Below are 22,933 nucleotides of genomic sequence, written 5' to 3' on the forward strand. Positions count from 1 at the left end.
TGCAACATTCATCACCCATGCTTCACACCCATATAAGAGCGTTGGTAAAACTATACTCTCATACATTCCCCTCTTTGCCTCCAAGGACAAAGTTCTTTGTCTCCACAGACTCCTAAGTGCACCACTCACTCTTTTTCCCTCATCAATTCTATGATTCACCTCATCTTTCATAGACCCATCCGCTGACACGTCCACTCCCAAATATCTGAATACATTCACCTCCTCCATACACTCTCCCTCCAATCTGATATTCAATCTTTCATCACCTAATCTTTTTGTTATCCTCATAACCTTACTCTTTCCTGTATTCACCTTTAACTTTCTTCTTTTGCACACCCTACCAAATTCATCCACCAATCTCTGCAGCTTCTCTTCAGAATCTCCCAAGAGCACAGTGTCATCAGCAAAGAGCAGCTGTGACAACTCCCACTTTGTGTGTGATTCTTTATCTTTTAACTCCACGCCTCTTGTCAAGACCCTCGCATTTACTTCTCTTACAACCCCATCTATAAATATATTAAACAACCACGGTGACATCACACATCCTTGTCTAAGGCCTACTTTTACTGGGAAATAATTTCCCTCTTTCCTACATACTCTAACTTGAGCCTCACTATCCTCGTAAAAACTCTTCACTGCTTTCAGTAACCTACCTCCTACACCATACACTTGCAACATCTGCCACATTGCCCCCCTATCCACCCTGTCATACGCCTTTTCCAAATCCATAAATGCCACAAAGACCTCTTTAGCCTTATCTAAATACTGTTCACTTATATGTTTCACTGTAAACACCTGGTCCACACACCCCCTACCTTTCCTAAAGCCTCCTTGTTCATCTGCTATCCTATTCTCCGTCTTACTCTTAATTCTTTCAATAATAACTCTACCATACACTTTACCAGGTATACTCAGCAGACTTATCCCCCTATAATTTTTGCACTCTCTTTTATCCCCTTTGCCTTTATACAAAGGAACTATGCATGCTCTCTGCCAATCCCTAGGTACCTTACCCTCTTCCATACATTTATTAAATAATTGCACCAACCACTCCAAAACTATATCCCCACCTGCTTTTAACATTTCTACCTTTATCCCATCAATCCCGGCTGCCTTACCCCCTTTCATTTTACCTACTGCCTCACGAACTTCCCCCACACTCACAACTGGCTCTTCCTCACTCCTACAAGATGTTATTCCTCCTTGTCCTATACACGAAATCACAGCTTCCCTATCTTCATCAACATTTAACAATTCCTCAAAATATTCCCTCCATCTTCCCAATACCTCTAACTCTTCATTTAATAACTCTCCTCTCCTATTTTTAACTGACAAATCCATTTGTTCTCTAGGCTTTCTTAACTTGTTAATCTCACTCCAAAACTTTTTCTTATTTTCAACAAAATTTGTTGATAACATCTCACCCACTCTCTCATTTGCTCTCTTTTTACATTGCTTCACCACTCTCTCTCTTTTTCTCCATATACTCTTCCCTCCTTCTGCCGGCCTCTGCAGGCAAAAATTCTTCACCTGCACTCTCCGAAACAGACCCTCAACATACTAGGGCCTGACAGGTAAACTCATGAGAATAAAAAAAAATGAAATAACCTATGGCTTAAAGTTACGTCTCCTGTCCTGTCTACTCCGACCAGGTCTAATACGCGTCTGTTTTGTGTTCAGTCTTTGTTCACTTTCACAATTAATGGAGTGCTTTTTTTATACATATTTTCTACAGCGCTCTACGTAATACCTTGACCTAGGTTAGTGTATTTTAATATTTAAAATTTACCAAAACAAGGCTTTTACCCCTAGGCGCCAATATATTTACGTTACGTAATAACTACGTCATACTCGTATATCTCTTAAAGTCAGCGAATCAAAAATGACGGAATGTTCTAGTTTAATTTAACATTATTAAATGAATAAGTTCAACAAGAATTACATACTTTGGTAAAACTTTCTCAATTCTTCTCACCGGAGATGGAATTTTTTTATTATATCGTTTAGTTCTACTCTTCATTGCAAAATAAAAAATGTTTAAATTACTAGACAGTTTTTTCTCCTGTTGCCTTGCTTACCGTGGTAAAATTCAAGGTAATGAATTACCTCGATCTCTACTTAACATTAAATAAATGCTTTTAATAGTCTAAGAGAATGCTAAATTATATAGATTGTGTACCCCAGCAAACTCACCATGGGAGTGAAAGGCTTGATGAAGCCCAGTAGTTCAGGTTCCAGTTTGGGACGTTGATAGGCGATCACCTGTTGGTCGTAAAACAGTGGAATACTCAAGTCGAAATCTGCAATCCGGTCTTCATTGATTCCAGCTGGACCAAGTACTACGTCCACCTCCTAAATGGATATAAAATCTCTTTCAGTAAAACACTATGTTTTCAGATTTTCGTCGTAATGTAGTCATTTGCTCAGTGTGCATTTCAACTTAATACTCGTATAAATGTTTCCATTCAATCTGTTTTTGTTAGGTATCAGTGCATGAGATACACATAGTGACTGTCAGTATATAACGCCATTATTGTGTGATAACGTTACAAGGCCTCAAGAATTAAAGTCACACTTCCGTGGCAGACACAATAAATCAACCAATAAGATGGCAGGATGAGAGATAAAGATAGGTGAAGAGATAATCATAAAACTAAAGTCAAGATTCGTGCGTTTGACAAGGCATACAGAAAGAAAAGCATCAGCAGAAACAAAACAGTGATTAAAATATTTGTAAAGAATTTTGTATGTTGAGAATTATTTAATGACAGGTCTTTTATTAAGGCATGGAGAGAGGATACATAATTTTGGCAGAAGACAAGGTTATTAGATAGATACTATCTTTAACATGATAGGAAAGAGTGTTGTTACTGACACAAAGACGAAGATTTCTCTCCCATTCCTTCAGTATGTCAGACAGAGAGTGACCAGTTTTGCCAACGTTCTGAAGAAGCCATGATAAGTAGTGAGTGTAAGAGACATCAGAGCTATCATCGAGAGGGGACGGTTGACCTAGATTAACAGGAAGTGTATTAATGTGAAGGAGCTTAACAGTACTTGGCTAGACATCGTTGTGTGTTATTAGAAATATACGAAAGATAAAGTACAGATATTTTCGTAGGAGAACTAAATTTACGTGATAGGAAAAACAAATCGTTAATTAAGCATGAGAATAAAAATAAATTATGAGTATAGCTATGACGAAATAATGAACTGCGAATAATACAAGTTAAGCACAAATAACCAGCATATATGAGAAACAAACTTGTTTCAGTCCGACTTGGACCATCAACTAGCAACACATTAACATACGATGGAAAAAGAGCTAGTATATATATAGGAAAAGAGAACAGGGGCGGGAGAAGGAGAGGTAAAAAAAAGGGAACGTGGAGATAGTAATAGGTGAGGTAGTGTAGGTAGTGGAAGTGTAGTAGTACAAGTAGTTGTAGTGGGTAGGGGGAGAAGTGGTAGTGGCACAAGAGTCAGAGATTGTAATGAAGCGATGTAATAGTAGTAGTAGTAGTAGTAGTAAGAATGGTAGTAGTAGTAACAGCAGTAGTAATAGAGGGAGTTATAAAGTCCAGTAACTGAGTATAACAGATATTTGAGGCATTTAAAAGAGAAAATAAATATAATTATGTTAAAAGTTTGGGCATAGGAAGTAAAACATTGAAAGTATATGCCAGCATACCTATGTTTGCGGTGTCTGGAAAACACTTGGCCTGTCACATTGTAATTGACATAAATATCAAAGGAAGAAGGTAGTAGGCAAAACATTCATTTAGGTTTAATCTCGAAAGAAAAGTAGGATTTTTAGGAACTACAAAAATAGTTTGATGAGACTAGAACCATGTGACAGGAAAACGAAGCCAGATAGAAGCACGGACAGTAATAAAAATCTTTAGTCTAATGGTTTCTTGCATTGTTCCTTTGTTCTTTTGTTTTCATGTATTATTAGTCTTACGATTACTAATTCTTTAATTAATATTACACTTTTTACTATCACTTTTACTCACTGTATAATATTGCCTAGCTTTATCACAGCTACTCATATTTTCTCATTACTTCTTCTGTTACTACCAATACCACTGTTGATACATTACTACCTCTGTTGCAACTGTTATTAATTCTAGCACTATTATTACTTTATGCATCCCATTTCTTCCTCTCTACTTGTCTTCTGGCTTTCTTTTTTTTCCCACTTAGTTGTGACTTGGAAATAATCCAGCACGGAACAAAATGTCGTCATATGCCATTTTTATATGAGAAGAACTATTTTAATTTGAAGAATCTTATCATTTGAAATATGTTATATAAAATATCTAAGAATATATTGGAATTTTTGGATTCCACGACGACACGACCAGCCAACATCGATCCAGAGATTCACCTCACAAATCTGTTCTCCTAGAAAATGTCAGTTATCAAGTTAAAGTTCCATAGTTGAATTGTTTACCCAAGATATTTTAGTTGTGAAATTGTATTCCACACAATTTTGTGTGTGTTATGGGGTAAGGTTATAGTAAAGAACGGAGATTAATTAAGGTCACTGGCCCGTAAGAAGAAAAAAAATAAGACCAACGATATATATATATATATATATATATATATATATATATATATATATATATATATATATATATATATATATATATATATATATATATACATACATAACAACACTGCACTAGCCAAAGAGTCAAACCCATGCTGTTTTGGCCTGCCTCATGGTGAGAGAAAACGCATGACGCTTTAGACCACTAGACCACACAATCCTTAACAAAGGTGTATCCAGCTAAGCTTGATGTTGTACCCACCATCGAAGGACATACGGTGGTGTGGACGCCTCTGAGCTAGTGCAGTGTTGATATTGATCAATACCACTTGTTCCGTAGGTACAATAATATAATATACTGCTTTGTCAAGCCGTTAATGACAAAGCTCCTGGAGAGCGGAACGTTGCCACTATAAAAATGTCACATTAGTTGCACCTGTGTCATTTTACTTTACACAGTGTTTTCGTATTTATTTTTCCCGCTTCTTCAATATATATCCTTGCTCACCCTATCAAATTCTCCGAGCACTGTACACACTTATCTTCCCAGTCTTGGTCCTTCTCTTCACAGGTATCATAAGATATATTTCCTTTAGTCTCATCATTTGCGTGTTTTCACATGAGGCAAGTAAATATTGATTACCAATCAAAAATTCTACCATTTAAATTTAATTCACTTTATTGTTAAGCCAATATACAATTTAATTTTCATTGCAATCTGTTTTTGGTGTTCACGTATGAGTGAATTTCATTTTAGAAATGAATAATTGCCGTTTGAAAATCTGTTTCTGTGATTTGCAACATAAATTTTCCAGAATCTTTTTCTACTCGATTGCATGGTAAAATGATATGCCGATTCCAAATGTGAGATAATAATAATTATTATAAATATTGTTAATATATTTTTTTCTATAATGATGTGAATGGGATTTAGCTCCATCTAATATACTGTGAAAACACATTTTGAATTTAAATTTCCCATAAAAAATCATTTATTGCGAACATTGAGAGGAAATTATTTTGGTAATGAGCAAAGCAAACTCCCAGTTGTGCCTTCCCTACTACTACTACGACCACTACTACTACTGCTACTACTACGACCAGTACTACTACTACTACCTCCACTACTTTTACTACTACTACTATTACTACTACTACTACTACTGTACAGCTTGGATTCATGTGCACTCACGTATATTGTTTATTGAGAAAGGAACTTTCAGAGCTTTTCTCAGGGATTTAGTGATATGTAAATCGACAGATATCGCTACTAACACTAAAAGGAGAAACAGTTGCATCGTCTTGGAAGACAAATCTGATGTAGCACATCTCTTCTGACCTCCTCCGAGCCTTAGAAGGATATGAATATGTGCATTTTTCTATACTGTTAATTAAAGTCTAATTTCGAAAACATTATTTTTTATTTTTATAGAACTAACTGAATTTAAGGGTGATTGCAACAGTGACTGTACATACAGAGTGAAGGTAAACTGCTCTGAAAAGAATTAAAACTTTTTCCAAAAATTCTCAAGATCAGATTACTGGGCTTTACCCTTTTATCAGCGGAGAAAAAAATTCATTGTAAAATCTTCAGACTAAGTCACTGTTCAATAAAATTAATATTCATTTTGTTTTAAAGTCACGAAGTGACTTGCACTATGTTTAAAACTGGAAAATAAATTACATTGTATTTCATTATTTCCTATGTAATTTGTTAAATGAATTAAAAAAAAACTGTTTATTTATGTTCACACTTACCTTCATCACACAGCTCACCAGCGTCATTAGATTACCCCAGAAATAGTTTCCATTACATGACACTGCTCCATATGAGAAATTTTCATTACCTTACTCTTGTAAGGAAATATGATACATATACTTAATAAATGTGTAGTAAGAAAGAGGTGAGACTCACCCCTCGATAGCACATGCCCATCATGCCTGTCCAGGTACCATTAGGGAGCTTGATACCCCATCCACCTTTATCCATAGGCACCAACTGGTAGCTGCCCATAGTATGGAGATGTTAATTAGATATGAAATGTTAAAAAATGTAGCTCTAATATAATGTTGTGTTTAAAAAATGGAAAAGGGAGTGTTTAAAATTATATTTTCAGATAATTCCATAAAAAAATGAAAATATTATATAACTCTGCATTTTACATACACACACACACACACACACACACACACACACACACACACACACACACACACACACACACACACACACACACACACACACACACACACACACACACGTTAATAATATGAATTACAGTAATATAGATAAAATATCTTACCAGAAGGAGAGGTGATCAGAAAGTACTGTGAGAACCCTGCTCATCACTCCAGTTATGTGGTCCACACCCTTGCGGTTCACGTACGGAGGCCACTGTCAGGGTTAAAGAAACTCCAAAAAATTTTTAAACAGAATAATGTTTTTTTCCTAAGCTTCCTGTTCTTAATCTCTATGATGTTTAGAGTTACTTGTTTGAGAACAGATTCCTCTAACAGTAGGATGAGAGCATTATGTTTGCAGATTGTTTCGGGGATCGACACCCCAATGACCTAGTCCTTGATCAGGCAACTCGGTGGATCAGGGCCTGATCAACAAGCTGTTACTACTGGCCACACGCAAACCAGTATACGTACCACATCCCAGGTGGTCGTGCATCGACTTTAGGTATCTGTCTAGTTTCCTCTTGAAGACAACCAGAAGCCTATTGTTAATTAAGCCCCCTTGTATAAAGGGAGGCTGTTGAACAGACTTGGGCCCCTGAGGCTTATTGTCTTTTCTCATAGTGTACTCATGGAACCCCTGCTTTTCACTGGGGGTATATTGAATATATTTGCTGAGTCTTTTGCTTTTATAGGTTGTGTTTTCTGTGTGAAGATTTGGGACCAGTCCCTCTAGGATTTTCCAGATGTAGATTATGCTTTATCTTTCTCGCCTGCGTTCCAGGGAGTACGTTCAAGGGACTTCAAACGTTCCCAGTAATTAAAGTGATTGACTGAACTAAGATGTACGACGAAGGTTCTTTGTACATTCTCTAGATGTGCAATTTCTCCTGCCTAGAATTGGCCTATTAATGCACAGCAGTGTTCAGAGCTCAAAATTAATGATAAATTTTTCTTAGATAGAGCCCATTGATGGCGAAAGTGAATACATTATCTAGTAATTCATCTCATTCCAACGATTTCATGTCTTGTACAGGTTTTTTTTTTTAAATTTTAGCCTTGCATTAGCTCAGAATAAAAATATAAGGTATAATTTTTCTTATAGAGTGCATCGTCTGTAACATTTTTAAGTTGATCAAAAGAAACAGTCTTTAGTTATTATAAATAAATTACTTTCAGATTCAGTTAATTGAAATAGTCAAATTGGGACTTATGCCAATCTAAAACAGCTTGAACCTTGCGTTCAGGAAAGCACACAAGTGAAAAACATTGAAGTCGATCAGACGAGCCGTGACGAGTTCATTTTTAATCTGGATACCAATAAATCCATTTTTTCACTATTTATATTACTATTTGGATAAATTGTCTTCACGCCAACAAAACTTGGTAGGATGCAAGAATCGGGCCCTTGATACCTTGCACAAGCATTGAAGCATTGAAGCCTAATGTATGAAGTATTCTCGAGTTTTGAGTGAAATCAAACTGAAAAGGTGGAGAGGGAGAAAAAGAAGGAATAGAAAAAAATTCCGGGGAACACTTAAACGTCCTGCCTCGAAGATAACTAAAAAAAATCAGAAATCCGCTTAAAGTTTCATCTCGGATATCTAATTACATTAATCTTGACTGGTGTTGAGCTGGTGACCAACAGCTTGAATGATCCATGGAATAGTCGATAACTTTAAGCCAAATTAACTAAGTGTGCAAATATGAGTAAATATGATTGGCAAAATATTTTTCAGTTTTTCTCAATTTTTTAACATTTGTCTTCTCCGACCAAGGCAAGGTGACCCATAAAAGAAGAGGCCACATGTTGAACATAACTCGTGATTCTCAGAAATGGAGCAGTTTCAACTCTACTTGAGAGTAGAGGTACTGTACCTCCCACCTGCAATACTCAAGTCCGGGTAACCAGTTTCCTTGAATCCTTTCATAAAAGTTTCCTTACATTTCCAGAGCACGTCAAGCAATTATAACTAGCTGTATCCATTCACTCCAATCAAAAGTACTCTCAGAAGCCTGTTTGATGTTCAAGACCCTAGCACTAAACCTTCGTTTTCTACTCCCTCTGAAGTTTCTTGTTACGTCCCCTACCCGTTCTTCCTTTCACTTCAGAATTATTTACTCTCTTAGTAACACTTCTGTTTTATCCTCTCCAAATGCCAGAAACACCTCAAAACACCTAGTCAGTCGTAAAAATTATACGATGTCTTCGATTCTCAATGCTCTGAATAATATTCTCACCACACATTGCTCTCAAAAATATCATCTCATACAGCATTATATGATTTAATGTGCTCATTTGTTGATCAGTACGATCAGCATGATAGCAGGCAGGAAGACGTCAAATAAGTCTGTAATCGTGGGGATAATTGAAATACAGAAATAAATCATTCAGAAAATGCATCAATAAGAAACAAATAAATGAAGACATAAGATAAAGTCTGAGTAAATGAAATGGAAAAGAAATATTATATTTTTTTGCTTTTTGGCTGAAGAAAACAACAGAGCATTCGTCTGGAGAGTGTGCGAGCAAACACAGCTCAAATTCAAGAATTTTATTGGAATTGGGTTGGGAGTCCAACAACATTTTATTCCGTTTCTAAGATGGGAGGAAATATCAGAGATAGTTTTATAAAGCGAAAAGCTTGGCAATATTACTCATTAACAAAGCTTGCATAAAAGCAATGAAGACAGAATAATATGCCAGAAAATATAGAAAAGAATAATATAATACTAGAGATAAAAATATACATTCGCACAAAATAACTACCGAATTAATATTTTTGGCTACAAGAAACGCATAATCTCTCCCCAGTCCCTCACACTCAACACACTGCACTCTACACTCTACACCCTCACATATAACCCCACCCCAGTCCCTCACACTCAACACACTAGTCTGTATTCTCTACCCTCACTTATAACTTCACCCCAGTCCCTTCCTCACACTGAACACACTCCACTCTATATACTATCCTCACATACAAACACACCCCAGACTCACACACTAAGCACATTCCACTCTATATACCACCTTCACATACAACCACACTCACCATCACCCAATGGTTAACACCCTTGTCACTAGCTAAAAATATCTACCTTATCAGTTTATTACAAAACCCTCTAAGTTCTCTTCTCCCAGCACATCCTAAAGATGAGTGCCTAAACTTAACTTGCTAACAAAGTCACGCTTCACTCGCTCAGATTGCCTTGAACCTAGTATACGAACACAGCAATGCTACACTCACTAGGAGCAAACTGAACTTAACATGCTAACAAACCAATGCTTCACACATTCACCTATATACCAAACTTTACCACACGCTCATTAGTTCTTACTCCCCCTTCAGTCTTATTTGTACCCCATCCAACTTAACCCGACCCAATCACTTTTAATGATATAAATACTTAGCTTACTACAAAATACTCATCTTACAACACACACACACACACACACACACACACACACACACACACACACACACACACACACACACTCACACACACACACACACACACACACACACACACACACACACACACACACACACACACACACACTCACACTCTCACACACACACACACACACACACACACACACACACACACACACACACACACACACACACACACACACACACACACACACACACACACACCCACACGAGATTAGAAGAGGAGCAGAGAAATATGAAACAGCCTAGAGACAAAGATCATACAGGAGTAGCATCAGCAATGTTTACATCAGACACAGACAAAGGGTCTGAAGGGAGCATGGAAGCTAAACTGTATGCAGAGGTCCTGTCAAACTCACATGGGGCCAAAACAAAGACAGGGAGCACACTAGAACAGAATGAGAGGTTGGAAGACATTGAAGGAACTAGGACATGTGCAAGGACCTTACCAGACACTTGTGGGGGCCAGGAACAGGTGAGCAGGAAGGACAAACCAATGAGCATAGGGGCCACAGCTAGGGAAGGGACTGAAGGAAGGAACACTCCATGGGAAGGAACTAAAACACCTCAGAGGATGCAATGGGAGTCACAGTGGGAGGTGGAAAGGGAGAGATCAGTTTTTGTCTATGGGCTAGACGAAGCTGAAGGGGAAACTTATGATGAAAGAAAGCAGGAGGAGAAAAAAGCGATTGAAGGTATCATGAAGGTGATAGGCGAGGGAGACATGACCCAGGTACACTGTGTATGTTAGGCCCATACTGGAGTATGCAGCACCAGTCTGGAACCCACACCTGGTCAAGCACGTCAAGAAGTTAGAGAAAGTACAAAGGTTTGCAACAAGGCTAGTCCCAGAGCTTAGGGGAATGTCGTACGAGGAAAGGTTGAGGGAAATCGGACTGACGACACTGGAGGACAGAAGGGTCAGGGGAGACATGATAACGACATACAAGATACTGCGGGGAATAGACAAGGTGGACAGAGATAGGATGTTCCAGAGAGGGGACACAGAAACAAGGGGTCACAACTGGAAGCTGAAGACTCAGATGAGTCACAGGGACGTGAGGAAGTATTTCTTCAGTCATAGAGTCGTCAGGAAGCGGAACAGCCTAGCAGGTGAAGTAGTGGAGGCAGGAACCATACATAGTTTTAAGAAGAGGTATGACAAAGCTCAGGAAGCAGAGAGGGAGAGGACCTAGTAGCGATCAGTGAAGAGGCGGGGCCAGGAGCTGAGTCTCGGCCCCTGCAACCACAATTAGGTGAGTACAATTAAGTGAGTACACACACACACACACACACACACACATATGAATCACAGGGATATTATGAAGTATTTCTTCAGCCACAGAGTAGTCAGGAAGTGGAATAGTTTGGGAAGCGATGTAGTGGAGGTAGGATCCATACATAGCTTCAACCATAGGTATGATGAAGCTCACGGTTCAGGGAGAGTGGCCTAGTAGCAACCAGTGAAGAGGTGGGGCCAGGAGCTTGGACTCGACCCCTGCAACCTCAACTAGGTGAGTACAACTAGGTGAGTACACACACACAGACAAACAAACTCACACACAGAAGGGAAAATGACAGGCCACTGGGCCTGTCATATAGTGAAGAAACTGAAGGAAGGAAAACTTCAATGGAGGCAACTAAATCGAATCAAGGGGTACATAGGGATATGCAATGGGAAAATGAAAGGGAGAGGTCAGTCGTTGTTTATGGGCTCCAGGAAGTTGAAGGGGAAACATACGATGCAAGAAGACAAGGGGGGAAAAAAGTGATCGAAAGTGTCACAAAAGCAATAGGAGAAGATGACATGGCCCAGTTGGCAAATTTTCAATGAAGAAGAACCCGGCCAGTCAAAGTGACTTTCAAGGCAGAATCGACTCGAAACAGGATCCTGAAGGAGAAAGCAAGACTAAAGGACATGCCGGCATACCAAAAGGTGTATCTCGACCACTACAGAACACGAGAAGAAAGGCAGAAACTGAAAGAGATGGCACAAAGATGAAAGGAGGAAAGAGAGGTGAAGATGGAAATGGACAGGAGAACCCAGACTCAGGAGGACGATCAAATAAAGCCTCCCTCACAACCACCTACAGAGGCCCCCAACCAGGACAACCCAATGCATCCAAACATTTTAACCCAAAACACACATGCCATATTCAATGTCCCCACACACCTCATTACAAACTCCACCCTCACAGCAACCACCCATAGTTCCTTATCAGGTCTCCCACTTACCCAACCCCACCGTCCCCCCCCCCCTGACCACAGGTTTAGAAAAGAAATTGAAGGTTTGGTATACAAATGCAGATGGAATAACAAATAAGTGTGAGGAGTGGCATGAAAGAATCAAGGAGACATTCCCGGACAAAATAGCACTCACAGAAACGAAATTCACCAGGAGGATAACAGATGCAATCTTTCCATCCGGATATCAAATCCTCAGGAAAGATAGAGGGATGCGAGGGGGAGGAGGAGTTGCACTGCTCATTAAAAACCAGTGGGAATGTGAAGAAACGGAAGGAATGGATGGAATGTGCAAAAAGAACTACTTAGTAGGAGCAATCCAGTCTGAGGGCCGTAAGGTGGTAATTGCAGTAATGTACAACCCGCCACAGAACTACAGGAGACCAAGAGAAGAATACGATGAGAGCAACAGAGCAATGGTTGACACACTAGCCAAAGTGCCCAGAAGAGCTCACATGGGGAGAGCAAAGTTATGGAAGATTTTAATCACAAGGAGATTGACTGGGAAAACCTGGAGCCCCATGGGGGCCCCAAAAGATGGAGAGCCAAGCTGATGGATGTGATACTGGAAAACCTCATGCATCAACATGTTAGACACTACCAGAGAGAGGTGAAGATGATCCAGCAAGATTCGACCTTGTATTCACCTTGAGTAGTTTGGACATCGAGGATATCACTTACGAAAGGCCCCTTGGAGCTAGTGATCATGTGGTTCTGTGCTTTTATTACATAGTTGAGCTACAAGTGGAGAGAGAGTAGCAGGAATAGGATGGGAAAAACCAAACTACAAAAGGGGGACACTACACAGGCATGAGGAACTTCCTGCAAGACATTCAGTGGGAGAGAGAACTGGCAGGAAAACCTGCGAAAGTAAACATAGACTATGTGAAAACAATATGCAGGGAGACAGAGAAGAGGTTTTCCCGGGGGAAACAGAAATAATAGAAAGACCAAAACGGTTCCTTGGTTCATACAAAGGTGTAGGGAGAAAAAACTATGTGCATTAGAGAATGGGAAAAGTACAGAAGACAAAGGACCCAGAAAAATAAAGAGATAAGCTGAAGAGCCAGAAACGAATATGTGCAGATAAGATGGGAGGCTCATCGACAAAACGAATGACATAGCATCGAAAGCCAAGTCTGACGTGAAGCTGTTGTATAGCCACGTAAAGAGGAAAACAACAGTCAAGGACCAGGTAATCAGGCTGAGGAAGGATGGTGGGGAGTTCTCATGAAACAACTAGTTATGTGAGGAGCTCAACATGAGATTTAAAGAAGCATTTACAGTAGAGACAGGAAAGACTCCAGGAATTCAGAACAGGGAGGTACACTAACATGTACTGGATGAGGTACACACAACCAAGGAGGAGGTGAAGAAGCTGATATTATGTTGAGAAATGGCTTTACCAGCTAAGATATTTATAAATATAAATATAGTGAACACTTAGCTGATAAAAGACAGCAAATCGTCTACACAGCCGCCCCTGCAGACGAGGTCTAGAAGCTGTCGAAACCATCTCAACATGGGCTGTCAAGAAATATAATTTGTAAGATTATAAATTACCCCTAGGGGGTGTTATGTCAGCATATTTCATTCAATGATGGCTGACGACTTACTTGTGTGGACTCAATGGTCTGCATATCACCGGGGTTTATGATAAGTGACTAGCTCACGACTTTATACTCAACTGCACAGTCAATAGTAGTACATCACGAGTTAGAACACTTACCTGGGTATATGTATCTGACCCGTAATTACGCCCGGATATCCGTTGAGTTGATTGAAGAATAGTGTTCTTTGAAGAATGTCGCACTACACTCTGTTGGATCGCAACACTCGTTGTTACACTGTTCATCAATAATTGTTCACACAATATCACTAAGAAGTTGATCACACTTCTCTGTAAGTGTTTATCGTGTTTTGTGAGACACTTTGTCCACACTAACGCACAGATCAGTGTTCTTTGTTGGTTATCCTGGAGTCAGTGTCACTCTCAGTAGAGTCAAAAGTAATCTGAAGACGCCACAGCGCCCCACGCCGTTGCTCCCCTAGCACAAAAAAAAAGCTGACCTAGTACTTTTTGCTTCCTTGCCACTTCCTCGATGAAGCAAAGCAGAATGTTTGATTCTTGCTGTCTTAAACATAGACAACAATGTCCACTATTTTTACCATGGTAATAAAGTGGGGGCAGGATTTTCCTTAATTGTCCTGCTAAAGTAAGAGATGTACTGTCTCTTATAAAAATACACTTTGCAACACTGGACTGCAAGGAGCAGAGGTCATTTGACCACGTCGCAGTACGGCATCTGTGATCAATTACTCACTGTAGCAGTAAACAAGATGCTCGCCCCTTCTGAGAGGGCTTGGCCCCTCAGGGCTGAAAGGGCTGAAGGGGCTGAAGGGGACTGAAGGGGGCTGATACCCCTCTCCTGGAGAAAATTTCTCCACATATTGACCCTGAGGTTAAGCTTAGTGGGTCAGTAGTGTCTGACTCGATTATTGCTGACTTGAGCATAACAAAAAACTCAGCTGTTTATAGCAGTACAGTGTTTTTAAACACTCTAAGTGTGGTGCTAGAATTTTCAGTATACCATTAAAATGGCTTGTTTGAAAACTCAGTTTCAGTCTTTACAGACTAAGATTACACAATTTGAAAATCTAATTTCAGTCTGTATAGGATTAACTCAAGATACAAACATAGATTTTGATGATCTTGAGGTAAAAATTTAATTACTTTCACAAAGTCTGAAAATAATTAATTCAGACTATACAAAATATGAAAATGAGTTTCTAGAATCAGATCCATCTGAGGATGAAATTAAAAATGTTTTAGATACTTTTAGTAATCAACAATTAAGGTGAACAGGTGTACAGGCTACCTGCCACAAAACTCTGTCACAGAGACCTACTGTAACTAGTGATCAAGCACCTGTTACACCTGCCACAACTGGAACAACAGGTGTCCCATTACCAAGTTTGCCTACCTTATCATTACCTATTTTCCAAGGTCATAGTTATGTAGAATTCATTAGTGGGTTTCAACTCATAGTGAATTCACCAACTGACATAGATGAGATTGTTAAGCTCAATTAACTTAAATATTTTGTGAAGGGAGAACCCTACGAATTGACTAAGTAATTTCTGGTGGTTAAAGGCAATTATCAAATAGCCTTACGTGTCTTAGCAGACAATTACTTTGATGCTGACAAGGCCAGGGTTAGACATTCAGTCTTAATATCAAGCTTGAGGCCACCCAAACATTGTTTTGCAGATTTATAGGCATTTAGGGTCACATTAGACAATAGTCTCAGATCTCTAGGTGCTAAATATGACCTAAGACAATGTGATTGGTTTATCAGTGGTATTGTACAGGATAAGCTGTCGCTACAAACTATTAGAATGATTAAATATTATGCTCAATAAATGCTATTCCACCTGTGAAGAAATTAGCAATGGTTTACAAGCAATAGTTTTATGTATGCAAGCAACGAGACAAGATGAAAATGTCACAAATCCTCTGGAAAACAAACCTTCAACTCAGTATAAAAAGAGTATACCTACTCCCACTAAACCACAGAATGGGAAAACCCATATAGGCACTTATCAAACTGTGAATACAACAGACAGTAAACAGATTGTCACACATAAAGTGTTTTAAATGCAAGGGTATGCATCATACAGCATTATGCCCAAATAATTTTGCTGAGCAACAGGAGACTTCCACAGAATCAGGAAGTCAACAAGCAACAGCATTAAATGTGAGAGATAAGTTTAAAGCAACTGCTCTCCCGATAGCTCGAGTTGAGTTATTTAATAAATTACACAAAACCAATGTGCTAACACTATTTGATCAAGGCTCACAAAGGTCCTTCATAAGAAGAACAGTGTTGCAGAAACTGAATAAACAACCCTATGCTAAAGTACAATTAGATACAGCTGTTTTTTTTTCCAAATTCTGGTAAATAGACATATGACCTTGCCAGAATCACTGTTGGTCTATGTACAGAATAGAGTAGCAAAAATCCAGCTGACATGTTGTCACGTGGTGTCCCACTCAAGAAATTTGTGGATAATAAATTATGGCTCCAAGGACCGAACTGGCTCTCTAATGAAAATAACTGGTCTCAGCAAAAAGCTCACATTATGCCAGAAGAAACAGTCTGCTTGAACACAGCAGAAATAAGCTGTGTAAACAGTGCAGACACAACAGATATAGTCATTGATGGATCTAAATACTCATCTTTGGGTAAACTCTTAAGAGTTACAGCTCTTATCTTTAAATTCATTAAAGGAATAAAACCTAATTATGAATATCTTGAACTCATTAAATACTGGGTGAAACAAACACAGAAAGATATTTTCTCTACAGAATATAAATTTCTGGAAACACAAGATCAATCCCCAAAGAAACCTGTTATGATTAATTCTTTAGGACTTTATCTCGACTCAAAACAGATTATAAAATGTCGAGGAAGAATTCATATTTCTTCACTACCTAAAGAAGCCATACATCCAATACTGATCCCGAAGAATCATTGGCTAACAAAACTGATTGCGCAAAACGCCCACAGTAACGTATTACATGGTGAGGGAGCTGACACACTTTGTCATATACGACAATCATACTGGATACCTCAAGGTAGACAAATGGTGAAAAAAACAAATAAAGGACTGTATTACTTGTCGTCACTACGATATGCGAGTATGTCAGTATCCAGGTCTACCTCCATATCCCTCTGGAAGAGTTTGTCAAGTCACTCCATTTGAGGTGACAGGTGTAGATTACACTGGACCAATAATTTTAACCAAAAAAATTGACAAAGTTCCCATCAAGGTGTACATCTGTTTGTTCACTTGTGCTACAACTAGAGCAGTACATCTAGAAGTAGCCACTGACATGTCTGCTGAAACCTTTATCAAATTATTCAGAAGGTTTGCAGCCAGAAGGGCATGTCCCAGACTGATGACTTAAGATAATGCAACGAAATTTGTTGCTTGTGCTGCTTATATCAGTAAGATCTTGAGCAGCCAGAGGCACAACAGATGCTGAATCAACGCAGTTGTTGTTGGAGATACATTCCTCCTAAATCTCCATGGCACGGCGGATTTTATGAAAGAATGATCGGCATTGTAAAACGTTGTTTAAGGAAGACTCATCATCAGAGAATCGACTTAGAAGAATTCCGTACAGTTGCGACTGATACAGAAAATAGTCAGCAACAGACCTCTAACTTATGTTACCGATGTTACAATTTAGAAGTGTTAAGTCCATCTCATTTGCTCCTTGGCAGAAGGCTCGAACCAGTTCCTCCCATGAATGATAAAGAAATCATAGAGGATCCTACTTATTTCGAACCTGAGCAACTCAGACGTAAATTCAAACACCTTAATAAAGTGACTGAACGTTGGGAGAAAATTTGGCCATAGATACATTGATAGGTCAGCTGCGCAGCTGACCTATCAATGTATCTATGACCCCAGCAGGACTCGAACCTTCCAACTCGATCTGCCAGTCTCTCTCGTTGTTCACTGCATGCGGCAGAATTTAATGAAATAACTTTCAAAACGAGCTTGGTGCCCGGGGGTATGGGGAAACATCGTCTAGCCCCGGCTAGACGCCTATACTTATCTGGGGTCTAGCTCCGTGGTAAAGTACTGTGGAATCTGATACAAAGTTAGTAGGTTCGAGTCCTGCTGTGGACGTAGAGACAATGTTTATATATATATATATATATATATATATATATATATATATATATATATATATATATATATATATATATATTTTATTTTTCATTCTTGACTTTAGGTAGGCTAAATTTCATATTTAAGCGCTTATATTCTATACTAGTTCAGCATATTAATAAAATTGTTTATCGTATTATGTAATCATTGATTTTTCTATCTTTTCATTTCTATAAGGAGGCCTTATTAAATACTCTTTGAGGGTCTGATAGGCCTGCTGACCCTTCACAATAATTAACTGTATATTTCTCGTATTTCCACACAAAGAAGTCTAGAATTTTTTTCTCTCTCTCTCCACTTCACCAAATACTATAGTGTCGCTGTTATTAGCTATTCTAATGACTGGTGTTAGGATTACTAGAAGGGAATTACTTTTTGTTTGAATACTGCGTTCACTGTTTTGTGTACTTTTTATACTGTGTTTGTGTGTGTGTGTGTGTGTGTGTGTGTGTGTGTGTGTGTGTGTGTGTGTGTGTGTGTGTGTGTGTGTGTGTGTGTATGTGTGTGTGTGTGTGTGTGTGTGTGTGTGTGTGTGTATGTGTGTGTGTGTTTGTGTGTGTGTGTGTGTGTGTGTGTGTATGTGTGTGTGTGTGTGTGTGTGTTTGTATGTGTGTGTGTGTGTGTGTATGTGTGTGTGTGTGTGTGTGTGTGTGTGTGTGTGTGTGTGTGTGTGTGTGAGTGTGTGTGTGTGTGTATGTGTGTGTGTGTGTGTGTGTTTGAGTGTGCGTTTACATGTGCTGTCACTAACAGCAACAGCCTGGTTGACAAGGGAAGCGACGAAAAACTCTCGGAACTCATCAAAAGTACAAAGGTGAGTGAGTCTGTTTTTATATTGGTGTTATTTCTGTGTTCTTGCGAAGGTCTGTGTACACCTTGGTACCTGTGTGCGCCTGTTGCGTGTCATTTTTTTCTGTTATTATTGGGTAATGCTCGCTTTAAAACTCCACCTTCGTGAAGGATTTAAATTATCTCTAGCTCCATTCTAATTAATATATTCTAGCAAATACGATTTCGTTACTTTCTAGTGCAAATTAGCTCCTTTAAATCTTCTGTAAGTGCACGAGACACTGTCAGTATAGCTGAAAGTTATTCATAATCAGTTAGTGTTAATAAAATATTAATTTGTCAGGGATGCTGCTATTTATTTACTGGCGCTGAAAGGTAGAGGGAGAGAGTGAACCTGCCACTTCCAGCTGGGAGAGACAATCAAAATAAAAAACAGAAATGAAAAACTTCTCCCAAATTTAGGTGAGTGTCGTGCGCCTGGCAGTCGATGGCGTAGTTCTGTACCCCGGGAGGTACTATTGATGTTGTACGTTACCTGTACAACCTACACAAACCTGTGTGACTTTGTCAATGGTCCAAGTCGGACCGAAACGTCGTCGTAAGCTTCTCTCTTTTATGTGCGGGTTATTTGTGTATCGTTCCAGTCACGGTATTGTGCCTTTTTGTTATTTGTGTACCTGTGTATGTTTGTGTGTACTCACCTAATTGCACTCACCTAATTGTGGTTGCAGGGGTCGATACTCAGCTCCTGGCCCCGCCTCTTCACTGAGTGCTACTCTCTCCCTGCTCCTTGAGCTTTATCATACCTCATCTTAAAGCTATGTATGATTCCTGCCTCCACTACCTCACTTGCTAGGCTATTCCACTTTCTGACTACTCTATGACTGAAGAAATACCTCCTAATATTCCTCTGACTTATCTGGGTCTTTAACTTCCAATTGTGACCTCTTGTTTCTGTGTCCCCTCTCTGGAACATCCTGTCTCTGTCCACCTTGTCTATTCCTGTCCGCCAGTGACGTCAGGCCGATTTCCCTTAACCTTTCTTCATAGGACATTCCCCTTAGCTCTGGAACTAACCTTGTCGCAAACCTTTGCACTTTCTCTAATTTCTTGACTTGCTTGATCAAGTGTGGGTTCCATATTGATGCTGCATACTCCAGCAGGGGCCTGACGTACACGGTGTACAGTATCTTGAAAGATTCCTTATTTAGGTATCGGAACGCTAATCTCAGGTTTGCCAGGCGCCCATATGCTGCAGCAGTTATCTGGTTGATGTGTGATTCCGGAGACGTGTGTGTGTGTGTGTGTGTGTGTGTGTGTGTGTTTGACTGCGAATGTATGTGCATGAGTGTGTGCATGTATTCAGCTCTAGAACGAGAAACTAATGTGAAGGACATAGGAGTGATAATGTCAAAGAATCTATCACATGTGCTAGAAAAATCTACCACATGTGCTAGAAAACGATAGGATGGATAATGAGGACATTCAGAAAGAGAGAATCCAAGTCCAGGATGCTCCTCTTCAAATCACTTGTTCTCTCTAGGATGAAATATTACTGTTCTTTAACGGCCCCTTTCAAAGCAGGCGAAACTGGAGACCTTGAGAACTTTCACGGCATGTAAAAGTAAGATAAAACACCTAAATTACTGGGAACGGTTGAAGTCCCTTGATTTGTACTCCCTGTAATGCAGGCGAGAAAGATGCATGATAATATCCACTTGAAAAATCCTAGAGGGACTTGTCCCATATCCGCATACTAAAATCACTCCCTAACGATAGCAAAAGACTTGGAAGGAGATGAAACTTCTCCAACGCAAAGCAGGAGCATCACGAATACCCTAAGAGACAACACAAGGGTCCAAGACTGTTCAACTGCCTCCAAGCATACATAAGGAGGATGACCAATAGACCCCTGGCTGACTTCAAGAAGGAGCTTGTCAGGCACCTTAAGTCAGTACTTGACCAGCTGGGCTGTGGTTTGTAAGTCGGTTTACGTGCATCCAGCAGTAACAGCCTGGTTGATCATACCTTGATCCACCACGAGGCCTGGTCACAGACCGGATCTCGGGTGCGTTGACCCCCGAAACCTCCTGGTATACTTGTGTTTATAGGAATCGAGTCACAGCTCCTGACTCCGCCTCTTTTCTGGTCGCTACTAGACCCACTCTCTCCCAGTTCCAAGAGTTTTATCGTGCTTCTTATTAAAATTATGAATGAATCCTCTCTCCACTACTTCACTTTCCATGTCGTTCCACTTGCTAACAACTCTGAGACTAAAGAAATATTTCTTTAATATCCCTTTGACTCATCTGAGTTTTCAACTTCCAGTTGTGTCCCTGTTGCTTCTGTATCCAATCTTTAATACATTCTCGCCCTGCTCACCTTTTCAATTCCTCTCAGCATTTTATATGTCTTGATCATGTTCCCACTGTTCTTCCTCTCCTACAGTGTCGTTAGGCTCAGTTAATTAACCACTTCTCATAGGATATACTCCTTCGATCCGGGTCTAGTCTTGTTTCATTTTTTGTTCACTTTTCTAATTTCTTGATGTGCATGACCAGGTGTGGGATCCATACTTCTGCTGCATACTCCAATATAGACCTCACGTACACGTTGTACAGTGTCGTGAATGATTTCTAACTTAGATGTCGAAACCCTATTCTTAGGTTTGCCAGGCGCCCATATGCTGCAGCAGTTATTTAACTGATGTGAGCCTCAGGAAATGTGTTCGGTATGATACCCATCCCATGATCCTTTTCCTTGAGCAGAATTTGCATTTGTAGCCTTTGACCCCAACGCCTCTAATTCCTCTGCAGTCTTTTTGTCCTTTCCAAAGCTTCATCATTTTGCACATGGTAGGATTAAACTCCAGGAACCATTTGTCAGATCAGGCTTGTAGTCTCTCCTGATCCTCGTCCGCTCCTATTCTTATCATTAATTTCACGTAATCTGCGAACAGGTGTATTTCTAACTCTATCCTTTCTGTAATGTTATTCACATATACAGAAAATAGCACTAACCTTGGGACTGACGCATGTGGAACCCCACTCGATGCCTGCGCCTACTCGCATCCCTCCCGTACCATCACTCGTTTCCTTCCTGTCAGGTATTCCCAGATCCAGTGCAGTGATTTCTCTGCTATTTCTACCTCCTCCTATAGCTTTTTGTTCCAACCAGTCTCATATGCGGTATTGTGTCAAAAGCCTTCTTACAATCCAAAAAAAATGCAGCCTACCATCCTTCTTTCTCTCCTGTCTTACTTCTCGTACCTTCTCATAGAACTCCAGTTGGTTAGTTACACATGATTTCCGATCCCTGAAAGATGTGTTGGTCGTCATGAAAGAACCCATTCCTTTCTACTTGCTCCACTGTTCTTCTCCGAATAATTTTCTCCATGACTGTACATACTATAAATGTCAGTGACACCGGTCTGTAGTTTACTGCTGCCTGTCTGTCTCTGTTCCTAAAAACTGGGAATACATTTGTTGTCTCCCATGCTTCTGGCAGCTGCGGTTTTGATAGATTTGTTGAAGAGTGTTGTTAGAGTTACATACAAGAGAGACGTTATCTGGGCCCACAACCTTCTAGGTATTTAGTTCACAAAACAGTTTTTTTTTAACTCGTAGGTTGTGTGCAGTGAATCCTGCACTTGCTGCCGTAATCTGTCTCCTTGGTTTGCTGGAAGCCTTTCCGTCTTCTCTGAGAATACGGCCTTAAATCTCATGCTGAGCTCTTCATATGCTTCCTAGAGATTCTTTGTGAGCTTCCCTCCTTCCTTTCTCAGCCTGATTACCTCTTGATGTGGCTGTTTAAGATGTTTATATCAGAGTTGACTTTCGATGCTGTCTTATTTTCATATTACCACTGGGCCTCCCACCTTATCACTAAATATTCATTTCTGGCTTTTCGGCTCAACTCCTTATTTATCTGAGCCCTTTTCCTTCTATACTTTTTCATGCTTTCT

At 39.6% G+C, this 22,933-nt stretch overlaps 1 protein-coding gene across 1 annotated transcript in view; it reads right to left on the bottom strand.

Annotated features, from left to right (window-relative positions):
* LOC128702058 (glutamate receptor ionotropic, kainate 4-like) overlaps positions 1-22,933 on the bottom strand; it is a gene marked incomplete at its 3' end in the record, with an annotated part of 49,680 nt that overhangs the window by 25,639 nt on the left and 1,108 nt on the right. The window contains exons 2-4 of the mRNA XM_070081300.1: positions 6,859-6,950; positions 6,471-6,561; positions 2,194-2,352 (exon numbers count right to left, since the gene is read on the bottom strand). Coding sequence (XP_069937401.1) covers positions 2,194-2,352; positions 6,471-6,561; positions 6,859-6,950 — 342 coding nt within the window. The remainder of the gene's footprint in view (positions 1-2,193; positions 2,353-6,470; positions 6,562-6,858; positions 6,951-22,933) is intronic.

Source organism: Cherax quadricarinatus, unplaced genomic scaffold (assembly GCF_038502225.1).
Source record: "Cherax quadricarinatus isolate ZL_2023a unplaced genomic scaffold, ASM3850222v1 Contig2265, whole genome shotgun sequence".
Taxonomy (NCBI): domain Eukaryota; kingdom Metazoa; phylum Arthropoda; class Malacostraca; order Decapoda; family Parastacidae; genus Cherax; species Cherax quadricarinatus.